At 29.4% G+C, this 12,646-nt stretch overlaps 1 protein-coding gene across 1 annotated transcript; it reads left to right on the top strand.

Moving 5' to 3' along the window:
• Positions 1–6,955: 6,955 nt before the first annotated feature.
• LOC112681963 (mannose-1-phosphate guanyltransferase alpha-A) lies at positions 6,956–9,762 on the top strand. The gene is made up of 8 exons (XM_025552360.1): positions 6,956–7,401; positions 7,492–7,747; positions 7,811–8,067; positions 8,168–8,351; positions 8,412–8,808; positions 9,015–9,119; positions 9,276–9,447; positions 9,542–9,762. Exons 1-8 carry the CDS (start codon positions 7,362–7,364, stop codon positions 9,640–9,642), a joined length of 1,512 nt encoding a protein of 503 aa, XP_025408145.1. The 5' UTR covers positions 6,956–7,361; the 3' UTR covers positions 9,643–9,762.
• Positions 9,763–12,646: the final 2,884 nt, after the last annotated feature.

Here is a 12,646-nt window from a genome sequence, read left to right as displayed (position 1 = left end):
AGTTATTTAAATAAAATATAAATATTTTTGTATCATATAACATAACATAGCTATTATGATTTTCATGACATACAACCACAACTAGATGAAAATGAACAAATGGTAATAAATTATAAGTAAATAAGTAAAATAAATGTATACAATTCAGAGTTTATTTAAAAACTTAAAAACACAAATATTCAAAAAGACCGAAATATTTACATGAATTACAAATATTTAAAAAGTATATTTCATAAATTGTTTGATGTAGCTCTTTTAAAAATAAAATATTTAATGACTTTATTATATCGTACATATTTTTCAATGAGGGGGGGGACTGGCGAAGGAACTGAACTGTTTTCTGGGAGAGCTAGAGCTCCCTCCTTGCCCTCTCTCGGCGGCGTGCCTGACGATCGTATTTAATTACAACAAATATTTTTCGTGTACAAAAAAAAAAAATTAACTAAGGTTTTTTTTTATAGTGTTTACGCTGAAAAAAATGCGTTAAAATACTGCAACAATTGCAATATTATAATATATATGAGTATGTATACATACGCACACCTACGGTACGGTTTCGGGGAAAACGTGTGCGATATGCATTTGAATAACAACATAACAATAGTAGGTAGGGTAGCAATCTTCTGATATGAGTATTGAACTAATGACCGTAAATTAATTAATGAATGATAAAAATATATTTAGAATATGTACTATGCATTATTTAATTAATCATAATATATTGTTATATACGCAATACGTGTTATTGCATGCATAGAAAATCTTTCGACGTTTGAGGAACAAACGTTTGGGATAAAAAATAGTTTTGTGTTTGGCTATTCCACAGACAAATAAAAATAAAAAATAAATAAATAACATGTAATTGTTAAAAAAAAAATACGTATTTTAATCATTAGACAGATAATTAAACATATATATATTACAGACAGGGGCGTGTTTACATGTTTCCCGTTTGTAGGCTACAACCCGATTGGACTAAAGAATATAATATTTACACAGCCCATTTGAACTAGCTTTTCCCTTCTCATTATAACAGGCTTAGGTCTGTCTTTGGCATGGTAAAAATTCTGTTCCAATAGTTTTATCAATATAATATACTTTTTTTTTTTATTAATTTGTATTTTTTGAAATCGATGATATTTTAATTATAGTTTGAACTTGGTAGTCTTTTAGAACGTCTATAACATGAAATAGACTTGGATTAGCAGTATAAAATTGCGAATTATAATGAGAGTGAAACTATTCTAGGCCATTTGTTATTCGTGGTGAATTGGAAGATTCTGCCGCCCACATGGAAAAATGGAAAGTTGCATCTTTTGATACGTAATTATTCAAAATATAGTCAGGAAAGTGAGTAGCGTGTTCGATATCAGGAACAATTGACATTAATTGTGTAAATCCATCTCAAACTTAAACTGGCGGTGAAAAAGCTAACCCATGAAAATATTTTAACCGATTTCCAATGTTTGAGTTTTCTTTTTTATACTTTTTATGCAATATATAATATTTTTGAATTTTACGATAAAGAATTTGGCATATATGAAAAAAGCAACACATAATTTTATAATTTGAAAATGTATTCAACACAGCATTATGTGCAGATTTTTCGAAATCTGTTTGGAAATTTAATGTACCAGTTATATTTTACCAGTTAAATTTTTACATTATAATTTTATTTCACTCCACATATATTGGTACATTTTTAGATTCTTGAATGAAAGTAAACAATAAATTACAGTAACTTAAACATTATTTACAAACACATGTACTGTTCACAGCTGAAGAAAAAATTTAGGAGTATACGAAATGAACCGTCTCCAAACACATTAAATAAAATTAAATTAAAATTAAACACACTAACATGTGTTCTATTATCACTTCATAATAAATGAAGATTTGATTTGCAAGTGAATAAAACTAAATTCTTATCCAAAAAATATGACAACATTTTTAGGTTGACCCTGGCACCAAATTGTTCATTGTTAAATTCAATATTGTCTTCTTCGGAAAGTTCATCAATTGTATCTTCTAATGTTTGTGGTAACATCGGGAATTATCTTTTATGGGCACTATATAATGATTCACGCATTAACTTTAAATTAGAATATTCAATATCATTGTCAAATAAACCACTTTTACGTATTTCTTTAAAAATAATTTTGTTTGATCTGGTATGTAGATCTTCTTAGCCTTTACGTCTTACAGCTGTTCTGTGGTTTAATTTGATCGAACTATCTTTCAGAGCTGTATGATTTTGAGGACAATTTTTGGTTTCAATTATTTAATTTAGCTTATCATTAACTATAATAGTTACGTTACACAAACGATTTTTACACCGAAAACGAATATTACGATTCTTTAAAACATTAGACTTACGGAATTTAAAATTGTTGACTTTTATACATGTATTGTTTAATACAATACGTTTTGTTTCTAAAACATTTTTTATTAGTAAATCCATCACACGATTTGAGTTTATTATGTAGCAACTGAAATGGTCGTTTTTCTCGTACTTAAACGGCGATCTGATCCAACCTTTGCTAATGTAGCCATAAGTTCAACTATCAATTGATTAAATGAATCGATTATATAATAGATTATATTCGTGTATAATTTGTTAGTCGTACTGTTATTGAAAAAGTTATCTTATTGTAGAATATTTTATCAATATAAAATTGGTCCAAACGACTCCATAAAATTCTGGTCCATATGGATTGCAGTTTTATTAGTGGTCCTAACGTTCCTAATCCAAACGGGTCCCCCCCCCCCTCCGCGTGTAGACTTGTTAATAAATGCCACCCTTAATAACTAAAATATTAGATTAAGTTAATCATTTATTTACTATAAAATATACATTAATTAAGTGAAAAATTGTATTTAAATAATAAAACATAATTTAGAGTTAACATTTTTTTATTAATAATTAATAACTACATAAAATAAATTCTTCAGACTCGGATATGTCAATTATTAAGTATATCAATCTACGTCGACATTTTGTAGTACAAAAGTGTTGATAAAATCATCAAAATTAAATTATTTTAACATGTCATTCTTTATTGATAAAAATGCCAAAGTGTTTAATTTGTTATAATTTTGAGTTAATCATAGATAGTCGAATAACATATTAATCAGATTACTAATTATACCACGTAGAATAACTAAATTAGTCCCCCAATACTACTAAGTCTGTGGGAATTAGTCACTTAAGACCATCACTTGTAGTCAATACAATACTTTAACTACTACAAGCAGTAGAAGCTTTATTTAAAAATAAAATAAAATTAAATTAATCAATTTGTTTTTGATTTAAAATATTTTGCGAATTATCACACTTCAGTCTGGTAATTTGTTTTACATTAATCACCACTTAACCGTTTTCTATTGATCTTCATAAAAAAAAAAAAAAAAAGAATAGTAAAAATAATCAATAAATCACTATAAGTTAGTAAATAAAATAAAAGAAAACGATTTACGTACAAAAACGATTTACACACACAGCAACGTGAACAGAGACGGAATTCAGAACAGTTCTTTATTGTTAGATATTTTATTTATTAAAATCATCGATTACGATTTTTTTCATAAACATTCCCGAATCTTATATACCATATATAGACGGCGATAAGAAATTATGAAAATATATATCTTGTTAACTGTTGATAGGATAAGCTATTGTATACTATTTTTTTATGTAGGAGTTTATAAAATATATTTTATTATAACAGAAAACCTAAAATGTATATAAATATAATAACATGTAATACCGTAAAACGAAGGTTATACCCTTCAACAATTGGTCGTCCCTCAAAATGTGTTGCTGCAGGCACGTGCCTACAGTGCCTGAATATGAATACGCTACTAATTACAAATAATATGTATTATATTAAATATGCCAGTGAGCCGATTAGTTGTTCCAGTTTAATACTAGTAGGTTATATGTAGATTGTAGATATTTTTAAATAATGATTTATGATCGAGAATATAAAATATTAATTGTTTATAATAATATAATATTAATGATAAAAATAATCGTAAAAATATTTGAAATTGTGTTTGTGAACTTCTTGACAAAGATAAATGTTTTCAGAATTCTTAATCGCATCGAGATAATCAGCACGGAAACGGAACATTTTAGTACGTTAAGTTTCATAGGGTCACATATAGGCAATTTCTTGATTTGCGTGCGTAATATGATGTCGTTCCGAGAAGAGTTAATTATTGTCATTTGTAATTATTGTAAGTCGCTTAAATAAATGTACAGTTTTCTCTTAACACTAAGTTATAAACGAATGTACGTTTAAACAAGATTGAAGACACACTGTTGGCGGTGACATTCGACATTGTATGTATAGAAATGCGTATACATCATTTACTATCATGAGTTTAATACTACTAAACATATTGCACTTACAGCCAGTGCCGTATTTAGACATTATGCGCCCTGGTGCAAAAAAAAATTGGCGTCTCTAGAGGAGGCCTACCCACGGAAAATACAGGAGATAGATCCTCATGAACCTTTTAGATGTTCTAAAATCAATGCTATTTTTGTATAGTAGACAGGGGCGTCATTTCAACTTTTGAAAAGGTTGCCACTGATTAAATTTGCCGACTATTTAAAAAATTATGGTTATCTATATATTTAAATATTTAATATTTATGGACGATACACTATCAATAAAATATTTTTTTTGGAACAATACATGTAAGGTTTAGTAATGAATAATGATGTTATGATGATAAACAAAGAACATGAAACGTTTCAATTTACCAGACTTGGGTAAAATACTTTTTAAAAGGTTAGTTATTTCATACGGTAATATATTTTATTATTTTTGAACAAATTTTTTTATCTTTCTACAGTTTTCATTTTTTTTTTACTATAGCTGAAAAACAAATTATCTTAGAAATAATGTTTTAAATTTTAATCAGGTAGATGGGCAGTTAAATAATTAAAAGACTATTTTGAATTGTTGGATACAATAATTTAAAAGAACGTCAAACCAATATTAATTAAATTAATTTACAATATTTAAGACGCATTTCTCTGTTTGACCACATACAATATAACATATTTGCGTTTATTAGTTAAAATATAGGGTGTTTTAATATTAGGGGTCGCTTTAATATTAAAGTAAACTGACCTATAGCAAAACTTTGAGGTGAGAATATTATCTGTGTTTTGTTGGTAGGTAATTATCGATGTCTTAATATATAATAACAAATTAACTACTAATCAGGAAGATAATATATGACAAATATAATTAAAACAGGGTTGACAATCTTCAAACAAAAAATTCCCAAGCATTTAAAAAATTACTCACTTTATGAAACACACTTTATATCAAAAAGACTGATGGCTATTTATATTTATTTTCCTTGGTAATATCGTCATTCTTGTAAACAATGCCGTCTTCTTTATGGCCTTCGTCTGTTTCGGTTAAGTTAGGCACCGATTCCTCATTTATAGTCTCGTTGTATGATGTGATCTTTGAATCAGAACAACTCTCGATTGGATTCGTGTGTTTCAAAGGTGTACATGTTGGGCAGAAGTTTCGAGGGAAGTCCGTGTTCATCAAGCCATTATCTATTTATCTGTAGCGGGACAACGTGTGCCCAAACCGTGAAATTAAACAATTTTGTACCATGCGAATAAAAATGTTTTAATTGAATCTGAAATTTCACTATGGGCCCGAACCTAGGGGGCACCCCTCCTATATACTATAAATATTTACCAGTGCCGTCGATTCGACGAGATCTGTTGACGTGCTACATGTGTTGTTGTTCTGCTGTACGCACGTTCGATGGCAGTAAATCTTGCAGCGTGAACATTTTAAAATTGGTATCCATATTTTCCTCTTACTGCATTTGTTACACTGGTGGAACTCCTTATAAAATGGCTTATTTTTGAAAATGTGTTGGCGTTGTGTTTCCATTTTATATTAATCTCGGAATCAGTAAGATATACAAATTATTAAATTTAGGTAAAATTTATTTATAAAGAAATTTTGATGTTTGATTTGAATCTAATTACTTAAACAATCCTACCTGTACTTATCGATAGTTTAATATTATATGACATTGGATTATGAATTAGGAATTGAATGGTTTATATATGATATAATAAACTTATTATATCATTATTATATCATGGAACGATGGTCGCAAGTTCACGAAGTTTGTGGTGTCACTTATAAGAGAGCGAAAACTTACGGACGGCACATTTGAAGTGTTTCCCGTAAAACCATGGCCGTATTTATGACTTTTCTTCCCGCGGAGCAATGAAATGTTGTCGCCCCTATTCTCTGAATCGCATAACCAAAATAAGTGTCTCTAACTATTTATTAAAAACCGCTGGCAACTCGCTTTTCCCCATTTCAGTACACAATTACACAATATTTGTAATTAATATGAAATCTAAAATAATAACCGAGTTATAATTGTATAAATAAAGTTACAGAAAATTGTCTTTTATAAGACTGATGGTGGTACACCTAAATAATTTAGTACCTTTCAGTTTGAATGTCCCATCCCTGTACAAATCAAGATTAAGCCAATACCTAAATCTCAATAAATTAATCTTAAATAGATTTACGCTTTTGTACGCTACTAAATAATATAAATGATTTTATAGTTTAACATTTATTTTTTATGTAATTTAATTTATTCAATAATAATTTTCCATTGAGAATAACAAAACATCGATTAGGTTTTATTTAGAATTACCGTAAAAATATTGCCGCCTTCTTAAATATTTCAGGTAGGGCTATTAACTACCCGAACCACCCCTTAAATACGGCCTTACGTAAGACGGTCGGGACGAGAGAGCGAGAAAGGGTTTGCCGCTGCGACTTTGGAGGTAAACACGATGGAGGCACGGTGCCAGAACATAATTACCAACCGTGTCACCTCGATGAGAGAGCACTTGTGGCCCACCATTATATTATTGATAACACACCGTGGCGATCGTGTCCATCCCAAACCAAAGGTTTTTATGCCTGTCGGTGTTCGTATTGACGCAATGTTTAACGCTTTGCACGTCGTAATTTTGTAAATTAATAATACTTGTTAATTACTGTTGTAAATTAATAATAACACTTGTTGTTTATGGCTCAACGTTTTCGGTTATTTTCCCACTTTTCTGTGCAGTATTACTACCGGCGGTGGTGGTGATAACTGGTGGTACAGAGCTCTTGGTGTTCATCTGCGATTGCTTGGAGCTGTGTTCGTGGCACGGTACCACTTGTATGTTGTGTTTGCTGAGGTTTGTTACAATCATAAGTCAATCGGTTTGTTGTTGGTAAACAATTGTTTCACCTGAAAAAAAAGCAATCGTCTCGTACACATTACGAACGGCAATCATGTTGAAAGCTGTCATATTGATCGGAGGTCCGTCCAAAGGTAACGCTTACACTAAATCTTAACATACCTACACATTGGTTAATTACTTAAGGATATTATTTTCGTATTTATATCTTTGATTTTTGAAAGGTACTCGATTCCGGCCTCTTTCATTAGATGTACCTAAACCGCTTTTCCCTGTGGCTGGACTACCTGTTGTACAGCATCACATAGATGCATGCTACAAATTGGGTCAAAAGCGGTGTTCTGTTCCTGAAAAATGTGATAGTAATAATAGTAGCAAATATTATGTTGCCGAAGTTCTTTTATTGGGATATTATGGTGATGATGAGCTTGCAGATTTTTTACTTGCAGCGACTCAGAGCTATCCTTCAATTCGAATAAGGTATTATTTTAATTAAGTATTTCAATTTCCATATTAATAGTGTAATAATTGTATTGATTGTAGATACCTTCGCGAACCTCATGCTCTGGGCACAGCTGGAGGCTTGTACCACTTTCGTGACACAATCCTTGCTCCACTGAGTGATGAAAATGGTATTGAGGACGTCCAAGCATTTTTCGTAATGAATGGTGACGTTTGTGCTGACTTTCCTTTAGATGAGATGCTTGATATGCACTTTAATAATCAATGTCAACTAAACCAACCAGTACTCATTACAGTTATGGCAACTGAAACTACTCGTCAGCAATCGGTACACTACGGTATGTACTAAATAGTGTATACTTATAATACATTTTATATACACAAAAATAGTATATTCATTTGTTATTGCCATTATGTTATTATGTTTATTTATAATAGGTTGCATGGTAGTTAATAAAAATACCAATGTTATTCAACATTATGTGGAAAAGCCATCCACATTTGTTTCTAATACAGTAAACGGCGGTGTTTATTTGTGTTCTCCTCAGATATTTGATACTATGGCAGATATTCATTTAGAAATGTCTAATGGTAATGGTAATCAACAACAAACCATTATCAGGTATATGTAGTTTAAATGTTATTTGAAATTGTCTTGATGCATAAATTTATTTTTTCATAGTAATACCGAAATCTCACAAGAAACACAAAAGTCTGTTGAAGAACGATTAGCAACTCCTGTGGTTATATGGATGGAACAAGATGTGTTGCGCAGGCTGGCAGGAGAATCCAAGAGTGGTTGTATTAATAGTAATGGAAATAGTAAATTAAAAGGAAAAGCTGTTGGTGGTGGTGTAGCTTTGGCAGCGGTTACACATAACTGGTGGTCCCAGTTGAAGACAGCAGGTGCTGCAATTTATGCAAACCGTCATTACTTAATGTTGCGTGCACCACGTCAGCCTATTTTAGATGGAGAATTGATTTGTCCTCCTAATGAGCGCTTACATGTAAAAGGATGTTATTCAAAAATTGGATTTGTATATGTTCATCCATCAGCTAAAGTACATCCAACAGCATTGGTTAGTTACATTTTGTTATTTATTTATTGTTTTTTATCAATATTATTTCAAAAAAAAATTTTTTTTTGAATTGTTACATTTGTTATTTTTGATAAGAAATATAAAAATTATATATTAGTAATAGCTTACTGTTAATGATATATTTACAAATACAATAGTTAATTGGTATGAATATGATTTATGAATATCATTATTTCTTTTTATAGTTGGGTCCAAATGTAAGTATTGGAGAAGGAGCATGTATTGGTCAAGGTGTACGTATTAAGGAATCCATTATTCTGCAGGATGCAATCATTGGTCAGCATAGTCTGGTAACAAAACTTTCTCCCTTAACTAATCATTAGCTCAATTAATATTTATTGAATCATTGTTTCAGATATTTCTACCTTATTTTATTATTCCATTCACTTAGTTTTCGAATTTCTGGAATATGAGTTTAATCAAAATTATATGATTTATGTCCACAGGTAATGCATAGTATTGTTGGTAGAAAAGCCAAAGTAGGTGCCTGGTGTCACATTGAAGGTAGTGCTGCGTGCTCAGACCCTAACCCTAATGTTGCTAATGCCAAAATGACACCACAGTTACCTTTATTCAATGCCTTAGATGGTCGTCTAAATCCTTCTATAACCATACTTGGTAGGTATTTTTTTGATTATTTTATTTATATATACAATAATATATATTACTACATAACATTACTATGTATATTTTATTTTTATTATTTCTATAGGTTGTGGAGTCAATGTTGAGTCTGAAGTAGTGTTATTAAATATAATCGTGTTACCATACAAGACACTTACAAGAAGTTTCAAAAACGAAATAATACTGTGATCTTACCCATCCAGAGACTACTTACAAAATTAAAATAAAGACTTGCGCATAGTGATAATAATTTAAATTACATCATTCGATGAGGAAAAAAAAAATGATATGTATATTTTAATATATTTTTAATCTTTGATATAATCTACATAATCTTATGTTTCATAATAAACATTTATGTATTATTTTTAATTCATATTATATTCATAAAATATATTAACAGTAATGAGAAATGTTTATATTCCTATTTTTTTTTAGCTACGATATGTCATTAACTATAAATTATGTATTTTGGGATAAGAATTACTGTTTACGTGTACTCTTTTTAGGTTATGTAAATATTATTCATTGTACTTTCATATTTGTACTCCTCATTTTAAATAGTGAAAAATTACCAATTATTGAAAATCATTAATTAATTTACTATTATTGTATGCATAAACACTTAATTTAATTTATATAGACCTCAATGTTAATTATAAAAAGAAAACTAACTCATGAAATTCAACCTTAAGCTAACAATTATATAGTGATTTATTGTAATTTAGCACAATTCTTAATTGTTAATTATAAGATATAATTGATATTTTTTTTATCATTAATTATTGTTATTTTCAATTTGTTAAATTGTTTAAAATTAAGTTATTAAATTAACTAATGTATATTATTTTTATTAAATATGAATGTATTGATTCAATACAAAATTATACATTGGAGAAGTTGCCAAGTTAATTTAAATTATTTGTTTTTTTTGCGTACATAGATTTCTATAAATGTTCTTCATTATTATGTGTGTATCTCCTTATACTATTGTTATAATATAAATAAATATTTGTATAAAATTCTATAATATGTATAGTGTAAATGAAATTGAAGTTCATTGTTGTGTCCTTTCTTTTACTCATATTTGTATGCATTGTCATGTTCGTATAACCAATTAACCATCCTGAAAACTGTTTATAATGGGATATATTTTGTATTTAATTATAGAAAATAATATGTTCTTTTTTTTTCTTTTCATTTATGGAAGTTAAGCAAGTATTGTGTACGTTTTAATTTATACAGATGTACAACTATGTAATGAATTATTGTTGAAAAAATACTTTTCATTATCATTTGTATAAAATATTTGAAAGTTATAAATATATATATATATATATATATATAAATTAATAGTAATTTTACAAAACGTAGAGTATACATTTTAAGCTGATCAGTAAGTAAAATATTCATTTTTATATGTAATTAACGAGTTACAATAGGTAATACTTAACAAATTATATTTGAATGGGTTTTTTTATATTTGATGGTAAAATAAAAAAATGTATATTAAACCATTTAAAGTACAGTAAAATGTAACATAAAAGATAGCTTTGCCAACCTGTGAATTGTAAAATTCTCCATGCAAAAGAATATAATATAAATCAACTGACTTCATGCTGTCGACAGATTCTTATGAAAATATAATTTATCACTGTCGTGCAATATGACGTTGAAAGTATTATACATTTTATTTAATTATTTGTACTATATACCTACTTATGAATATCTTTAAAGTTCAGATTAAACACATTAATTCAATTATTATCACTAATTATGTGTTACCTACCGACGGCTACTATGTATTATTGTAATATTGTATATTTAATTTAGGTACATAATATTTATATGTACGTTGAGGTGTATGACCGCTTAGCGGTGAGTAAGTATTGACAATCGCCGTTGGTTGTCGACCTTTACCAATAATTTTGATGAATGTTGTCTATTTTTACTCACATTGCGGACATTTACTGGTAATTGTTGACATGTGCATTAGTTATTCTGGTGAACGTTGACATTAAAAATAAAAAACTAAAATCATATAGTTACAATTGTTTACGATTAATAATTGATTAGAGATACAAATGGACATTTAAACAATAGATTTAGATTGGTTGATTGAATTTAGTTTATTTACTTCATTGTGGTGAACTGTGAAATTTTTTTCTTTAAGATAATAACTTTTCTTATACGTCTATAGCGATTTTCGAGACAATATTTCTTCCCTATTCTCGGTCAAAAGTTAATTTAACTTTACATAGAAAATGTATTTGGTGTTTTGCATTCCTGTGATTAATTATATTATTTTTAGTCGAAATCAAAATCAAGAATTACGACAGGTACACCGTTGCGCTAGGTCTGGTGTACGCGTCAATACTAACGAATACGGACGCAGCAGTTGTACGAATGAAAATCGGATTGTTAAAAATTGATATTAGTATCCCGAGCGATTACGGTAACAATAGACGAGCGTATGTCTCGGACACGGGGAGAAAAATGTACGAAATAATTTTTGTAACATTCCGATATGGCAATAACGTCTGAATATTTTCGAAATGATATTATAACGCGTATCGCGGTTCAAGCGTGGTCAACATTCACTAGCAATGGATGTGCACAATCACCGGTGTGTGGACCGCACAAGAGCTGTTTTTTTAACAGCGTTCACTACGGTTTTCGGTGTACGTCGACGGCCGACTGGTGACTGGTAACTGACTGCGGACAAACCGTTAAGGTCCGGATAAATCCTCCCCCCCCCCCGTGGGCCGAGAGTTAAAAAAAAAGTTTTCGCAACCAATTCAATTATTGCAAGCACAATTTAAATAAAAACTATTTTTTTATTATTTCGTAACCAAGAAGGATACACTAGTATATATTAGTATTTAACTTCATATCGGGTTACGGATGTACACCTCGTACTTATATCATGACCCGGGATACAACCACGGAGTAATGGCACAATCATCAATAAAATAAAATTTTATTTTGTAAATTTAGTAGAATAAAGCTTATAACACCTGTACAATGTACAGATTATAGGAAAATGAAGGATTTACAAGAAATTTTGTAAGAACACTTTTTATAGGTAATAAAAAGTTCTACAATTAAGTTTCTATTTATTTTTATGTGGGTTTAATATTTTTCGGTTTGAATTCGAAAAACAGAAAATCTACCCTCATCAGTCATTTTTCAA

This window comes from Sipha flava, unplaced genomic scaffold (genome assembly GCF_003268045.1).
Source record: "Sipha flava isolate LNK unplaced genomic scaffold, YSA_version1 103_pilon_pilon, whole genome shotgun sequence".
Classification (NCBI taxonomy): domain Eukaryota; kingdom Metazoa; phylum Arthropoda; class Insecta; order Hemiptera; family Aphididae; genus Sipha; species Sipha flava.
Note: the sequence above shows the minus strand (reverse complement) of the source record. Positions and strands in the feature narration are given on the sequence as shown.